At 43.2% G+C, this 17,169-nt stretch overlaps 1 protein-coding gene across 1 annotated transcript in view; it reads right to left on the minus strand.

Moving 5' to 3' along the window:
• LOC117832229 (protein kinase C beta type-like) overlaps positions 1-17,169 on the minus strand; it is a 95,950-nt gene that overhangs the window by 54,315 nt on the left and 24,466 nt on the right. Inside the window, exon 3 of the mRNA XM_034711275.1 lies at positions 1,581-1,663. Coding sequence (XP_034567166.1) covers positions 1,581-1,663 — 83 coding nt within the window. The remainder of the gene's footprint in view (positions 1-1,580; positions 1,664-17,169) is intronic.

Below are 17,169 nucleotides of genomic sequence, written 5' to 3' on the forward strand. Positions count from 1 at the left end.
GATTGTGACGTGCTATCGCTAAGCAGATTAGCTTAGCAGATGTACGTGTATGCTAGCTGGATTTTTATTGTACTTCAAAACTATAAAAGTGAAAATAAGAAGGTTACTATTTTAGAAAGTTTTCAAAATGTTTAAATTGGATGCATATTTTTAAGTGCAGCCTAATAAATGTAGGTCCAGCCTGCACTGTCCTTTTACCTCTGTTTTGGTCTCCACCAGCAAAGTGGCAGCAGCACCATATCTACCGATTATACCTTAACTTTGAACATCTGCTGTTTGGTGTGGACAGTAAGTGTATCAGAACTTTTTATGCTAAGTTCATACTTCATCATGTATCCTTATCTTAGATATAGTGAGTTGGACTACATCAGGAATGTTAACGAACATCAGGCTCAGGATTAGGGACGTGTGCATTAAGTCGACTATATGATTCATTGTTGTCACCCTTGCTAATCAGCATCAGACTAACTAATTAGTTATCCATAGTTTTATTATTGTAAGGATGAAATGGCTACTATCATGATGCTTTAACCCTCTACCACCCTGATGTAAACACACACAGCTGACAGTCTGCATGTCACACAGCGTCGTTCTGATTTAGAGAATGGAGATAAAGTTGTATGCAGACCGTCTGGTTAGACTGGACACTAGTAATACCTCCATCACCTGGAGCAATGAGGAACCAGCACAGGTATGTGGATTTCAACTGCAAGAAGGACTGAAGGCTGGTGGTGCTAGCTCTGCTATTGTTAGCCACACCCATGTTTGACCACATTCAATAAGATGTGCTCAGTTTGACTCTTTTCTGTTCTTATCTTGAGTTGGAATTTAAATTTCCAACAAGGAGGAAGTAGAAACTTCAGGACGGCCTTACTCAATGTTTCATTGTTTGATCCAATGAAGTGTGTCGCAGTAAAACATCACTGACTTCTTGTGTTTTTTGTTGTCCATGTTGTGCTTTGCTAAGACTGTTGGGTTGACCAATTGGAGCACAAAACATTTACATGCTCATAAAAGCTAAACAAATAATATGACATCCATTTTACTGAATGAAACTAGCAAAAAACAACGTCTGTGTACATTCATTTCAACTTTTTCTGTCCTTTGCATCTCATCCATGGTGATGTGAAAGACATTTTGAGCAACAGAAGACAAACAAAGGTTGTATTGGGTTGTTTTTGTTGCAACATGTCAAAGTGTAAAGTCTACAGCAGTGATTCTGTAGAGAGATTCTTGATCTTGGTCTCACTCGTTGATCAAAGTTATGTAGCTCCATGTTTTGGGTGCGTTCTGACTAGTTTTAGATTTCAGATAAGTCCGCGACATTCTTCACTTTCTTACAGCATGGACTCCAGCACACATAAACACTTCCTGTGTGTTAGTGTGTGATGGTTCAGTTCTTCAGTCGAGACAGGAAAAGACGAATCAGAGGTGAGAAAGAAACAGAGGCGTCTAACACTCGTAACACTCGTTCTGACAGGTGAAGGGAGCATCAGAGCTGGAAACTCTTTTACTACTACATCTTTCTGCTTCTCGTTCACAGACAGCCTGTTAGACACCAGGAATGTTTCTGTACTCACATCTGAATCGGGCCCTTTATCAGCACCCGGACACTGGAAAGTGACGAACTCATGGCAGCGTTTGTGAACCACGAAACAACACACTGTGGAGAGAGAGAGAGAGAGGAGAAAGTATTACTTACAGCAGCCTCAGGAAAATCTCAAAACATTAAACGTAAGAATCTCCAACCCTTCCTTTTGAGTTTTCTGTGAGGTGAGAACATTCACTCAAAGTGTTTAGGTCTCCAAACACAGTCAGAGTCTTATTTACATCACAACCATCAATTTACTTTATGGGCTCAGTTTTGAACATTTAAGCACAATTTAAAATCCTCCAGGAGAATGTGAAGCAGAATAAGATGACATTTCAGCCTGCTGGAATAAAGCAGAGTTATTTTCTGTCTCTGAGCTGTTGAAGCAGCACTTATTTAACCTCTGAAAAGCTCTCGTGGTGATAAATGTACAGAGAGGTGCTGCTTGTGTCTTAACACCCACTCTCTCTTATTGTCTCTCCTGACTCACTGTCAGCCGCTCTGCATTAAAGCTGCTTCCAAATATGCAGAGAACAACGCAGAATCTAACCTCATATTTATGTTTATGAAGTTTGATGCTAATGGAATTAAAAAAATCTGCATTAACAGCAGAGTGCAGGTTGAGTTTCCCCCGTCGGCACAGATTTGTTAGAAATGACGAACACACGAAGGATGAGAGAGCGGCCGGAGCATGAGAATGTAAATGAGATGAAAAGCAGAACATGGCTGCACTTTTCAGCTCTGTAACGATCAATGTCAGCTCCACTGACAGGCACGACGAACAGGAAGGCTAAAAATACCTCTCACACACACACACACACACAGTCGCACAGTCCACATGATTGTATGTTTACACAGTGTGTACGTCTGAGTGAGAGATACAGACTGTGATGGTTAGCAGCAGGTTACAGAGCGAGCACTGAAAGCATGTTTGAATCATCTTATTCAGCTTTGGCTCATTTAATCTGCTCTCTAATGAATGAATCAATCAGATGATTGGCAGAAAACATAATCACCAACTATTTTGGTGACTGCTTAATATTAAGCCATTTTTAAGCATCACAGTTTCTGGTTACAGCTCCTCGTTCAGGAGGACCGGCTTCCTTTTTGTGTTTAGGGAAATGAAAATGAACGCTTTTGGAATTTTTGGTGGTGGTAAGAAAATATTTGAAACAACAAAGTAAAATAAAAGTAAAAAATTCAAGATGATCTATTTTTAAACTTCCTATTTGTTTCTTTTCTTTAACATGAAAGTAAAGGAACATTTGAGGGTTTTATCTGCTGAGGTAAAATGTTACCTTGGACTGAAAAATATTTTTTAACTAACCACCAAATAAATACAGTGACCTATTAGTATAACTATACAAGTACCTTGGGGTCCAAATAAACAATAAACTGGACTGGTCCACCAACACTGATGCCATCTACAGGAAGGGACAGAGCAGACTATTCTTCCTGAGGAGACTCAGGTCCTTCAGTGTCTGCAGCAGGCTCCTGAAGACCTTCTATCAGTCTGTGGTGGCCAGTGCTCTCTTCTTTGCTGTGGCGTGCTGGGGTGGAGGTATCAAGACGGGTGAGGCCAGCAAGCTCAACAAGCTGGTAAAGAAGGCCCTGGACAGTCTGGAGTCAGTGGCTGAGAGGAGGTTGATGGACAAACTGCAAGCCATCCTGGATAACCCCTCTCACCCTCTCCATGATGAGCTGTGGCTGATGGGGAGCTCGTTCAGTCAGCGCATCATTCCACCACGGTGCAAGATTGAACGCTTCAGGCGCTCCTTTGTGCCCACCGCCATCAGACTGTTGAACAGTAACGGAGGCCACAGACTGCACCATGCTGACCACTGACACCCCCCCCATGAACAGATCCATAACATCCCTGCTCTGTCTGTCACACTCCATCATCCCATCCTGAACTCTCTCTTGACTGCTGCTGGCATTATAATGTATAATATACTGTATTATATAATTATCTTGCTATATTATATTTGTTAAATTACATTACTATTCTAAGTACAACCCATGGTCATATTACATACAAATATTCTTCTATTTATTGCTTAATTTGTCATTACTAACCATAATCACACCATGTCAACGTGTCACTACTGAAACATTTTTTAATACTGCCTGTAATTACTGCTATTTAATTTAAATTCCATTTGTAACATTGTATATATCTAAATTGTATTCTAGCTTTATTTATCTATTTTATTTTACTTATTTTTATTTTATTTTATTTTATTTATTTTTATGTTATTTTGTTTTTATTTTTTTTTTATTTTTATTTTTTATTTTGTACTTATTGAAACTTCTTCCTTGATTGTACTTATGTCTGGGTTGCTGTAACAACTGAATTTCCCCCCAGGGGGATCAATAAAGTAATATCTTATCTTATCTTATCTTATCTTATATACATATACAATACAATACAAACAGTACGGTACAGTAAGGTACGATAGAAACGATATGATACGATATGACACAACGCGTAACGATACAAATAATACGATGCGGTTTTAAGGTACGATACAATATGGTACGATGCAATGCTATATGATACAAACAATGTTACAATGTCATTTAGCAGACGCTTTTATCCAAAGCAACGTACATACGAGAACAAGAACAACACAAGCAAAGATCTAGACAAGAGGAAACAAGATCAGTAAGAGGAACAAAGAGCTTCAAGTCCATTTGGGTGCAGGTACTGCCAAGCAGTGTAAAGGCAATGCACAAAGTAAATAAGGAACATCTACAATGAAGGAACCAAACCATTTAAGACCTTCCATTATCATCATCAACAATTAACATCACCACAATAATGACCAAAGTACCAAGTGCTGGGTCACTCCAGACCTGAACACAGAGTCCCAGAGTAGAGCAGGACAGTGTGAGTCAACTGTAGCTGGAAGACATGATCTGCTCCTGGGGACAACAGTGGAGAACAGTCTAGCTAAGTGCATAGTGCTTCCTAAAGAGCTGGGTCTTTAGCTGTCTTTGGAAAGTAGAGAGGGACTCTGCAGATCGAATGGAGTTGGACAATTCATTCCAGCAAACAATACAATATGGTTGTAAGGTATGATACGATACAGTAAGATATGGTACAGTAGGATACAATGCAAACGATACGATACCATATGATACAATACGTTACGTTAAGTTAGGCTACGACATGATACCATATGATACGATGTGATACGATACAAACAATTACAAAAAATCCGATACGGTTGTAAGGTACGATACGATACAAATAATACAATACAAACAATATGATACGATCGTACAGTATGGTAATTTATGATTGAAACGATACGATTTGACATGATACGATACATTATGATACAAACGATACGATTGTAAGGTACAGTAAGATAATATGCAACCCAGTGAAGTACGATACAAAATGATCTGACCTCATACGGTGCTCTGTGGTATGAAACAGTCTGATACATTATGCTACTATACTTAAACTAAACTCACCTTTTCCACCAAGCTCACTCACTCTAATCCGTCTCCCTGGGAGTGGAATGACTTCCCCTCCCCCTTTCATGTTTCTAGTATTGTATTCTTTATTCTAATGAATGTATTAGTGTTGCTTGTATTATTGCTATGTTGTAAGGTGACCTTGGGTGTCCAGAAAGGCGCCTATAAATAAAATGAATTATTATTATTACAAACAGCCCCTCAAAGGTCAAGTGTAGGATTCAATTTATTAACCCCACAATGAGAAGTTATGAATCTGTGACACCATACAACATATTTTGTTTCTTAATTCAAATATAGATTTTAGGCTTTAGTGATCCAATCATTATACTGGAGGAGTTACCATGTCAGTATTTTGCCCTACACCTGATTTTAAATGTATGACTTATCAGGTATTCTTCATATCTTTATTTAAACGTCTGAATTATTCCAGCTGTGCTCCAGATCTCTGAACAGATCTCTGAACAGATCTCTGAACAGATCTCTGAACGGATCTCTGGACAGATCCCTGAACAGATCTCTGAACAGATCTCTGAATGGGTCTCTGAACAGATCTCTGAACAGATCACTGAACAGATCTCTGAACAGATCTCTGGACAGATCCCTGAACAGATCTCTGAATGGGTCTCTGAACAGATCTCTGAACAGATCTCTGAACAGATCTCTGAAAGGATCTCTGAACGGATCTCTAAACAGATCTCTGAACAGATCCCTGAACAGATCCCTGAACAGATCTCTGAACAGATCTCTGAACGGATCTCTTAACAGATGTCTGAACAGATCCCTGAACAGATCTCTGAACGGATCTCTGAACAGATCCCTGAACAGATCTCTGAACGGATCTCTGAACAGATCCCTGAACAGATCCCTGAACAGATCTCTGAACAGATCTCTGAACGGATCCCTGAACAGATCTCTGAACGGATCTCTGAACAGATCTCTGAACAGATCCCTGAACAGATCCCTGAACAGATCTCTGAACAGATCTCTGAACGGATCTCTTAACAGATGTCTGAACAGATCCCTGAACAGATCTCTGAACGGATCTCTGAACAGATCCCTGAACAGATCTCTGAACGGATCTCTGAACAGATCTCTGAACGGATCTCTTAACAGATGTCTGAACAGATCCCTGAACAGATCTCTTAGCAGGTCTCTTAACAGATCCCTGAACAGATCTCTGAACGGATCTCTTAACAGATGTCTGAACAGATCTCTGAACTGATCTATGAACAGATCTCTGAACAGATTTCTGAACGGATCTCTGAATGGGTCTCTGAACAGATCTCTGAACGGATCCCTGAACAGATCTCTGAACAGATCTCTGAACAGATCTCTGAACGGATCCCTGAACAGATCTCTGAATGGGTCTCTGAACAGATCTCTGAACAGATCCCTGAACAGATCTCTGAACAGATCTCTGAACAGATCTCTGAACAGATCTCTGAACGGATCCCTGAACAGATCTCTGAATGGATCTCTTAGCAGGTCTCTTAACAAATCTCTGAACAGATCTCTGAACTGATCTATGAACTGATCTATGAACAGAGCTCTGAACAGATCTCTGAACAGATCTCTGAACAGATCCCTGAACGGATCTCTGAACAGATCTCTGAACAGATCTCTGAACGGATCTCTGAACGGATCTCTGGACAGATCCCTGAACAGATCTCTGAACAGATCTCTGGTACCCGTCATCAGACTCACGATGGATGTTTACATGTTTAACAGTCTGATCAGCAGGGGCAGGGGCAGTACTTGCCGAATCTGTGTCTCATCATGAACATCTGAATATAGGGCAAACAATCCAGGCTGCTTCTTTAAAAGTGTTTGAAGAATAATATAATTTTATACATCACTATCTGAAGACAGACTGAAGCCAAATCAACACTGAGGGATTTAGGAGGAATAATTCAGATATTTCTCTCAGCTCTTAGTATCATGATCACATCAGTGCTCTCTACTGTCTCATTTACATATTTGAAGATCGGCTATTTTCTCATATTCTAACTAATGCTCCTCCACCGTCGAACCGGCTGCAATCACAGAGGTTATAATTAATACAAAGACACATGCACACGCAAAAATCATGTGCACCTCAATGGTACTTCACTCCCACGCAATATCCTCTCTTTGGTCACACCACCCACGCACTGCGATGATATCACACACACACACACATGGAAACACGCGCGCATATACACACACACAAGCCACCCACTCATTCCAATGATACTGCAGATTGAATACACAGCGTGAAGGTGCAGGGATGGAGGTAGAGATAGAAATGGTGAGCACTGTGTGCACATATTGCTTCAAGGCAGCTGCTCTTTTGGAGAATTGCAACTGCTAAATCCCTAACACACACACAAACACACTCACACACTCACACACACACACACACACACACACACACACACACACACACACACACACACACACACGCACACACATACGCACACACTCACGTATCCATTACAGAAATAGAACGGTACGCTCTCCAGCACTCGGTTTGACCCTTAGGCCCTAAACAAAATAACACACCTGTACAAAAATATAGCACAGCAGAAATGGATGAGGCGCTCAATTTTTTCCATTAACTACTTCTCACCCTCCCTCAACCACTTCCATATCTGCCCAGTGGTCAACACACACTTCATCTCAATGGTAGGAAACTCAAGATGTGATCTGGAACTATATCTGGTTCGATATGTGGCTTGGGCTGTACGAGAAGGACACTTATAGTATTTAAAGTTTAATGCATGAAGTCTGTTTATTGGTAGGAAGCTTATTCAGTGTTTGCACATTGGTGGATAGAGTTAAGACTCTCTTAATAATAGTAAAAGAGAGAGGAAAGTCTATATTTGTGAGTACCAAGTGATTGATTAAAGTTTGATTCCACTCGGCCTCTCATTTTGCAGCTTTTATTCCAGATGCTGCACATTTTGTTGCATCCAGAAGCCGAGCGGTGATCTCTCAGAGCCTCTGAATGATCCGTGCAAAGGAAGCGTTGTGACATCTTTCTGTTCCACTGAAACAAACTCTTTGTAAAATCATTTAAAAGCAGGTACTGTTGCTGAAGAACCACACCTCACACACTCCTGCTACTGTCATACGTCTGTGAATGCCTGCATGCCTGTTCTTCCTGTTTTCTGCGTCCCACCCTCTCTCACTCTCTCTTTCTTTCTCTCTCTCTCCTGTGCATTGTGTTTCATAATGTTCCCTTGGGGGTCCAGTGAGCCTGAAAAACATGACAGATCCTCCCTAAACCTCAACCACATCTCGTTCAGTGAGCCACCTGACAACTTTCCATCCCAGAGCAGGTGCTGCCGTCTCTCTATCTCTTCAGTTTGCATGAATCAAATGGTCGGTCACGTGGAGGTGCTCTCTGTCTGTATCTCTCACAAACCTGCTCTTCCTCCTCTGCTTCCCTCTGCCCCTGTCGGTGCCCTCTGTGCACTTTCCTCTCAGTCTGTCTGCGGTGTATCTGGCACCCTGCCTGTGTGTCTTTATTATTCATAGTATACATTAAATATCCATGGAAAACAAACACATGCTACATACGGAAAACAGACGCAGTTTCTCCACGTCTTAATCATATTCTCATTTCTTCCTCCGTCCTCTCTCTCTCTGATCGTCTCTTACATAACTGCAGCTGTGACCTGCGCTCATGTTACTGCAGCTGTAGGCAGTCTTGTAGTGTACCTGTAGAGTCTACCTGTAACACAGGCAGGGTGTTAAATTACACGACACACAGCAGTTAGCACCTCAGGAATCATCCCCCGGCCAACAGAGAGCTCCTCTTTTCACCATCAACAGTTTGACTGCTGCACACAAACACTTTAAAACACACTCATCAGTCCTGATCCTGAGAGCGTCCTGTTCTTCAGCTTCTGAAGATTAAACCGACTTTACTCTGAAGCCGGTGAGACTTTGTGCTTCAGTGGCAGTTTGTGACTATTATTAGAGCTATGCGAGTGTTTACATGTTCTGGTGAGGTCCCAAAAGCTTTGATTTTCACGCTTTCTCCTCAGGACAGAGCGTGTTACAGCATGCACAGTATGCATGCATTCCCCCTCTGCAGTGTAGGGCCCTATATGTTCAGACACAGCTGCAGGGGGAAATCACATTCATGTTCTGTGAAGAAGCTGGACTGATAAGTCGTTTATCAGTCAGGTGACAGGAAGTGAAGAGGTGATTGTTTTGATAATGAATCTTTCACCTTTGTGCAAAAAACGAATCTGCATTTTTACTCTTCATGTGTGATAAACTGGATCACTTGGGTGTTTGGCTGCGAGCCATCTGGTAGGACGAGCTCTGTCCCCTGTGGGATCCAAAATCCAAACATGTGTCTGCAGTCAGGACTTCAGTAACTCTAATGATCGTCTCAGGGGAACCATGAATGATTATTCGAAGAGTTCATGTGACTATTACCTCATCTTTAATACCCGGCTCTCTTACTGATCTTCCAGCTGTGTAAGATGCTTGATTCTGATTGGTCTAAACCAAGATAATGTACGGTGAGCTGGTATTTATGGAGAGGAGGGGTCTTGTCTCAACCTGAAGGTACAAATACCTGACTGTGATTGTTGGGGCACTAAAACCTCTTCCATGATAACATTCAAATAGCAAAGTATGAGTGAGTACGATTTTATTTCCCACATGTGGAAGCCCCGCCCCCAACTATGACGACTGTATCCATACTTTAAGCTAAGCTAATGGTACTCCACTCCTCAAGAAGCCAAACTGCATCACTCCCTCACCCTGAACTCTGCTTCATACCTTTACTCCGAGCCACACCACATCACTGCATTCTACTGTACGCTATGCTAGGTTGCTCTAAGCCAGGGGTTCCCAAACTTTTCAGACCGTGACCCCCAAAATATAGGGCCAAAGACTTGCCACCCCCACTGTCCCTCAAAGTGATTTAATGTGTCTTCATTTAGCTGGTCTGCAGAAAATGACCCTACCTATATGAGCATGTGTCTGTGTTTCCTGTGTGTTATGAATGAACCTGCTGCTGCTGATGCTTTAGATCATTAACTGTTCACTAACCCTAAACTTAGGAGTCATCTGGAAACAAAGAAAGGCAGAAAACTCGTTACATTTTCTATTTTCAAGGTTTTATTTGAAGTTTAGCTACTATCTTTGTTGATATTTTTTACTATAATGGGTAAAATGTACTATTTTTAGAAAACAAAACAATCTGGAAGACATCTCAAGACCCATTTGTGTCTTGCGACCCCCCAGGGGATCCTGACCCTCACTTTGGGAACCCCTTCTCTAAGCTACTCCACGCTACCAGAAGCTTCAGTGTAGCACTCATCGCTCTTCTTTCCATCACGTCACTCCACCCTTCTCTTCCACTCCACCCTTCTCTTCCACTCCACCCTTCTCTTCTACTCTACGTTTCTCCACCCGTCTCTACTCAACACCGCCCTGCTTCTCTGTTACGCACCATGCTGCTCTACCCCTCTCTACTCTACTTCCCTTTCTCTGCGAGGATATTGTGTTCATGAAATGTTGGCAGAACACTAATGTCGTACATATCTGTTTCCATCTAACAAGTTGCCAGTCAGTGTGTGTGTGTGCGTGTGAGTGTGTGTGTGCGTGTGACTGAGTGTGTGTGTGAGATACAGTGACACACTGTACAGTGATGTCCCAGATTTAGATACTGTTATTTTCAGAGGCCAGTTGGGTGCACAGCGTGATGGAGCTCTCTTGTTAGTCATATTTATTAATCTATAGTTGTAGTAGTACATCATCCTCAGTCTCACTCACAGAGACGTCCCCTGGTTGAGTCGCTGCCTCGCCTGATAAGCTGTTTTCTTGCTAACGGAGAGACAACAGATGACAACCTGGTTTCCACGTAGACCTGCGTATCGACTGGTTGGCTGGCTGACTGGGTTCACTGAGTTGACTACAGAACCGTCTCCTCCATCAGATCTCCACCCTGACCAGCGCCCGGCAGAGGAGCTGGCACGGTGTTAAAACAGCGCGGAGTGAGGTCTGAGCGGGCCAGACTGCTGCCTGTGTTTGTGTTTGGTGCTCTTCCTACGGTCTCAGAGAACAGGAAGCATCCAGCTGAGTGAGGTGAGCGACTCAAAGAGGGAGCTGAAGAAGAGCCGGATGATAGAGAGGAGAAAGTAAGAGGAAGAAAGTCAATAATCTGAACAAAACACGCCATTCACCTAGGGCACCTCCCCTTCTGTGTGTGTGTGTGTGTGTGCGTGTTTTTGTGTGTGTGTATAAGGGCTTATATAAGGGGGCTGAACAGCCTACGCCGATGTATAAATACCCACGATGCTGCTGGTGAAGCAGGGAGAAGGGTCAGAGTGAGTCAGCACACCCATATCACTCCTCCTCTTTTTCTATCTCTTCCATCACTCAATCCTCTCTTTTTCTTCTTCTTCTCTTTTCTCCTCCTCCAGCTCTACATCTATAATTTTTCATGTTGATGCGGCTCGTTCGCTTGGCAGGGAAACCGTGACCTCCGGTTGGAGCCGATCGTAGGACATGTAACAGGCAGTGTAAACAAAACAAAACAATCAATTACACTTTCACAGGAACACGTTTCAACTCAAAGATCTCTCGTGATGAATTACTATCACTTCATTTCTCTCCTTCTATCATTCCTCCTCCTGTTTTTGTGTCTGTGACTGAGAACAGAGTCCATCCCGGCGCAGAAAGACACTCAGCCGTTTCCTTCCCTCCTCTCAGGCCACACTCTGAAGGTGTTACACACGACTGTGAGCTCGCACTGACAGCTCACATGCAGTATGTTCACTACCGGTCTGTGAGTTCGCTCAGCGAGGATGACAAGCTGGCTTCTTCCTTTTTGTTGCAAAACTTTGGAAGCAAAAATATGAAGCATTGGAGTTCAATGTTGAGGTTTCATGTGCAGATCAACAGGAGTCAGACATCTTCTCCACCTTAAAGGTCTCAAACTCCCGGCCCCCGGGCCAGACACGCCCCAAAAGACCATCTAATACGGCCCGCCACTTGATATCAATTTATAGTAAAATCTGGCCCGCTGCATTCAAGGCTCGGTCCGCTATCGTGGCTGGGAAAGTAATTTCTGATTTCTGAGTTGACCATGAATGCAGCATGAGCAACACGTGAGCAAATCAAACATTTAGCACGCTGCTAACGTTGTCAGCGTTGTTTAATGGAGATGTCTCTTTCAAAGGCCAAAAGAAAGGTTGATGCCGAGCACAGAGTGTTTCAGGAGAAGTGGGAGAATGATTATTTCTTTGTGGAGTTTCAGGGGAACGCCTCCTGTCTCATCTGCAAAGAGGAAACTGCTGTGCTTCAGGATTATAACCTCAAGCAGCATTATTTAACCAAACATGGGGAGCAGTTTGCAAAGTTCCAGGGAGATGAGCGGATACAACGAGCTGCTCAGCTAATGAACTTTCATAAATCAAAGAACAGGTCCAGACTTTTCAGCTGCCCCCTCCCTCAGAGCTCATGTGGACCAGCTGTCTTAGAAGAAGAAGCGCTCTCAGGTGTCTGGCAGGAAAAGCCAAACATGACTGTAAAATCATGTTGAAAAATACAGATGTTCGAACAGTTGAACGTTTTTAATTCTTATTTTTTGTGGCCCCCCTTGTGAGAAGGCTGGATGCTCTGTGGCCCTCAGGTGATTTGAGTTTGAGATAGGGATGCACCGACCCGATCCTGGTATCGGATATCGGCTAGATCGGACTCAAAAAGCTAGATTGGATATCCGTGACAAAGGGGTCGATATATAGTGCCGATCCACATGGCAGATCTATTCATCTCAGATCTATGCTTTTCTGTGTTTACACCAGCTATGTGCGTCTCCTACGTCATCAGCGCTGGCCGGTCTGTGCATTTTTCCCTGGTGGAGCATGATGGAGGATAACTACAGAGACTCTGCAGTTGAGGTGCATGTCACGCTTCTTTTGCTAACAACTCCGCCGGAAAACTGCAACATGTGCAGCACTAATGTTTGGATGGATGTCTAACATGAGTCTGGTCCTGCTGGAGGTTTCTGCCTGTTAAAGGAAGTTTGTCCTCTCCGCTGTAACTAGCTAAATACTGCAAGGTGCAATACTCATGATGGATTAAGGTGGGGTCAGACTGAGTCTTACCCTGTCTTGGTGTTGGGTCTCTGTTCATAATTTGACATAGAGTGGTCTAGACCTCCTATGTTTGTAAAAGCGTCTTGAGATAACGTTTGTTGTGATTTGGCGCTATACAAATAAAGATTGATTGATTGATTGATTGACGGATGGCAGTCGCTCTGAAAAATATAATGGAAGCTCAAAGGAGGAGGTTTACGTCAGCTGTAGCCGACTGCAAAGAAGGAAGAAACCTTCTATTAATGGATTGAAAGTGTGAAAACACGGACAGGTTATTGGATTTAATTGTTCCAGATCCTTGAAATTAAGGGATTCCAGCCTCTGGTTTAGGACTTGGAACCCAGGTACAGTTCACCATCAAGTCAGAAAAGCCTGAAGTTACCAAAACATGATTCTATCCTCACATTAAGGAAGAGAGATTGTTAAATCAATACCAGGATCGGATCGGCTAGTATCAGTATCAGCAGTTATCAAAGCCCGGGTATTGATATCAGTATCTGGACCTAAAAAGTGGGATCAGTGCATCCCTAGTTTGAGACCCCTGCTCTGAGGTTTCCTTTACGTCAGGCCGGCCTTACATCAGCTCTCTCTTATTATGCAGATATATGTTTAAACCTCTGAGGGACTTCTGTCCGTTTGTTTGCATTCATTTCCTGTTAATGTACGTTATTGCCTCTGTGTCTTCCCAGGAGTTTAACTCTCTCTCACTTCATTTCAACATGGACCTCCCTGACTCCAGCTCCAAGGACTTTCATGCTCAGTCATGCTTTCATTATTACAGTTGTTGCTATTATTGCACTTTTTCTACCATGAATATTGGAACAAGTCTGTATTATCTTCTGCTTATTATTCATGCAGTCTGCACGTCTCCCTTTATGCTTGTCTGTCCTATTTTCCTCAGCCCTTTGTCAGTGAGGGAAGGAAGTTTTCTTGCAAGTATTGTGTGTTACTGTTCCCTGTTTAAATGTCAGTTTTGGTTTTGATCTGGCGCTTCATAAACACAGAGTCATGAGAAGGGCAGAGGTAAGGCGATGTCGTTAAGTTTTCTGGACTCAGATCAATCAGAACACTTAAAGAAGTTGGACACACAGGTACCTTGTGAAGGTGTTGGACCTGAGAGGATCCATTACAGTGCGTTACCTTCTGTCTATAGCATTCAACGTTACATTCAATTAGAAAGAGCAGGAGACACCACCGTCTGGCTGCCTTCGCCCTCCGTTCGATTTCAGTTTCAGCTCCGTGCCAGCACACTGAAGGAAATCTGGCACAAAATGATTTTACATGGTCCAGCTCACACCTCCACCCTTATCTTCTCTCCCATTCACTCCATCTCTCTCTCATTCACCGTCTTTCATTCACTCCATCGACTTCTTTAGATATCTGTCCGTCACAGCCTGTCCGCCTGTCTGTCTCAGAGACTTTCTCCTTCCATCCCACTCTCTGTCTACTTCATTCAGCTGTCTATTTCCTGTCAATTTTTAATTCCCTGTACCCCCTCCTTTTATCACTCTCCGTCTCCATCATACTTTCTCTATTTGTCACTCGGCTTCATTTCACAGCATACATGGTTTTTGTCAGAATGTCCTCGTTCTCACACTCAAACAGCTTCCCAGAGTTAGTCCGGTCTACAGCTCAGCTGCTGGACGTTCAGCGCCCAGCTTATGGCAGCTTTATAGAGCTCATGGAGAGAGTGTGTGTGTGTGTGTGTGTCTCTCATTAAACCCACCACGGTACACTGCCTGGTCTAAAGACATGGTGTAAGTGCATTGAAGCGTGTATGAGATGATGTCGCATTTGGATGCCTGGATGTTGTAAGGGGAGAAAGGTACCTGTACCTGGACCTTGTAAAGGGGGGAAGGTGCAGAACAGGGGGCAAAATGAGTATGGCGAGCGCTCCAGAAGAACCTGCACCAGTACACTACACCTATAATCCAGAATCTGACCCTGAAGGAGCCGGCAGCTGTTGAAGTCTGAGCTGTGTGTTAACATTTTAGTGTTACTCCTGCTTTCTTACATTCTGGTGAAACCTTATGTGTTTGGCCTTCACCGATGGAGCAGTCTGAGGTGAAGTGGTCGACACTAACAAACAAATCAGCACAAACTGCAGCCGACATGTTGTTCAAACAAAAATTGAACCACAGTTTTCTTTGGTCCAGACTTGGCATGTCTGGTTCTAACCTTCGACGTCTCAACTCTCCAACACCGAAGCGAAACCACAACAGAGTAGGAGGGAGAAGAATCACTGGAGGAGTGGGAGTGAGTTTTGCATGCATGCCTATGCAAATCACTCCTGTGGTTATGTCACCGCAGGAGCCGAATGGAATCGCCTCGTAGAAGCTATGATTTCCCAGTAGGTGGGCTACAGAAACATGCAGAGGCTTTTTCACTTCTGCATTCTCAGGGTTGCGAGGCTGGAGGATGACTTCAGTGTAGGCAAGAGAAACCTTTAATACCGCCTGTGCTTTGAATGTTACATGATTTGAACCCTGAGTGTCGTCTCTCAGCTCCTTTAAAAGCCAGGTGTGCGTTCTCATGTCACCAAATATTACAACCCCTCTCCCTGTGCGCCTCACTCTCCAGTATCTGTCTTCAATCAGATACTGGAGACACAACATGCACACCACTGATGACACAACCTGAACACACACCACACAAATACTCACACCTTTCATTTCATTTGACATAAAAAGCCACCGTATGAAACGTTATGATGCAGTCATCTGGCCTCCAGAATTACCAGTTGGTCTAGGTAGTTATAAATACTTTTACTATTGCTCACATGTTGAGTCTAAGCTCGTGCAGCAGCTCCAGCTAATAGCTGCTATCATAAAGCTCTAATGCTCTGCAAACAGGATGTAAACAAGCACAGAGGACAGATGTAATCTGGTAGCGTGACATGTTGTTGTCAGTATGTTGATCTGAAAAATGAAGATACATTTGTATGCAGGATGTGTCTTGTTAAACTGGTATAGAAGCACTCGACTGGAGCTTTGAGTAACCAGCACAGGCGTGTACACTTTAACCTGCAGAGAGGAATGTTAGCCACCTTGATCCGGTCATCCTCTCCATGATCCTACCTGTAAATGTAAACTGAAGCAGCAGAGACTTCAAGATGACAGAGCACTGTGCTGCAAAATACCTCTCATACATCACATATATCACATATCAGAATATTCTATCACTGTTAATCCCACTATGAATATGAAAACACGCCGAACCATGTGTCCTGTATCATCCCTACATGTATGACGTTTGCAGAAACACAACCTGCATGAAAATCAGTTTAGTATTCAGCCAGTTCTGATTGATTAAATGCACTGACACTTAATTGCACCTGCCAAACAGATTACATAGAGTGGAGCAGGTGACCAGACCAAGATGGCGGCCCCACGGCTCGTCAGCACCAATAGGTAGTAGCGGTCGATGCGGCGTCTATTCTTTATTATGTCTATGGTCGCAGCTACTACACACGTGTTTCCAGAGACTGAGCATGGCTGTCAAATGTAAACACACACGCCATGCTGCGTCACACAAACACTGACATAAGGTTGAGACAGACGCTGACAGCGCCCGCTACTAGCAGCACCTCGTCCTGCTGCTGGTTAAGGAGACTGCCACACAAACGAGACGTTCATGGGACAGGCGTTACAAAACACCCTCAAACTCTCAACTTTGACTGCACTCACAACCTTCAAGCTAAAACTTCAACAGGTTTTAGTTGACTGTTGCTCCTGCTGATCACTTCGGACTTTACTTACATGCATACTTTTATACACCTTGTGCACATTGCTTGTTGCTTGTCCACCTTTGTTCTATTTATGTTTATATGTCTGTGTGTGTGTGTGTGTGTTCCTGTTGGCGCCTCTTGGTCAGGTCATGTTTGTAAATGAGATCTGGTTCTCAAACATTTTTACCTGGTATAATACAATGTCTAATAAAAGGTGTATGTGTGTGTGTGTGTGTGTGTGTGTGTGTGTGTGTGTG

This window comes from Notolabrus celidotus, chromosome 20 (genome assembly GCF_009762535.1).
Source record: "Notolabrus celidotus isolate fNotCel1 chromosome 20, fNotCel1.pri, whole genome shotgun sequence".
In the NCBI taxonomy this organism is placed as follows: domain Eukaryota; kingdom Metazoa; phylum Chordata; class Actinopteri; order Labriformes; family Labridae; genus Notolabrus; species Notolabrus celidotus.